The sequence below is a fragment of the Sinocyclocheilus anshuiensis genome, unplaced genomic scaffold (assembly GCF_001515605.1).
Source record: "Sinocyclocheilus anshuiensis isolate Anshui unplaced genomic scaffold, SAMN03320099.WGS_v1.1 scaffold130, whole genome shotgun sequence".
Classification (NCBI taxonomy): domain Eukaryota; kingdom Metazoa; phylum Chordata; class Actinopteri; order Cypriniformes; family Cyprinidae; genus Sinocyclocheilus; species Sinocyclocheilus anshuiensis.
In genome coordinates, this window is record NW_015544207.1 from 1469831 (window position 1) to 1470415 (window position 585).

At 41.5% G+C, this 585-nt stretch overlaps 1 protein-coding gene across 1 annotated transcript in view; it reads right to left on the reverse strand.

Moving 5' to 3' along the window:
* Window positions 1-244: 244 nt before the first annotated feature.
* The window catches only part of LOC107697007 (zinc finger protein 512B-like), a 60641-nt gene continuing 60300 nt past the window's right edge, over window positions 245-585 (reverse strand). The window contains 1 exon segment of the mRNA XM_016497622.1: window positions 245-560. Coding sequence (XP_016353108.1) covers window positions 388-560 — 173 coding nt within the window. The 3' untranslated portion in view covers window positions 245-387.

Below are 585 nucleotides of genomic sequence, written 5' to 3' on the forward strand. Positions count from 1 at the left end.
TATGTATATATATATATATATATATATATATATATATATATACCATATATATCAACTGGGAGCTTAAATGTTATTGACCCCTTTAGAGTGAACAACTTATTAAAATGAACTATAAAAATGGAATGAAAAACCAACAGGAGTAATATATATCAGTATACACAAGCACACACATAATGTATATACTCAGCTTAAAAAACACAAAGATCAGTGTGAAATCAATACAATTTCTGCTGAAAAACTGCTGTTTTTCATCCCCTCGTTCTGCCGTTCATCTTTCTGAGCTCATTCTTTTGTGCCATCCTTCATTTCTGTGACCGAATTGACTAAAGTTTTCTCTGGAGTAGTTCGGAAAGCATCCCTTCTGGTGTTGACGGATTGAAAGCCGTGTTACTCAGCGGTCTGCGCTTTCTTAGTTTTGCCTCGTTTCTTTATAGGGGGCTGTGTGTTTCTGGCTTGGGCTGGATTCCCACTGTCCACTGGGGCAGGGGGAGTGGTTGGGGTGTTGGTGATGGGGTTGGGTGTGGGGGTTTGGCTTTCTGGGGCTGGGCTTACGGTCTGGGGTAGAAGCGGAGCTGGAGCTGGGCT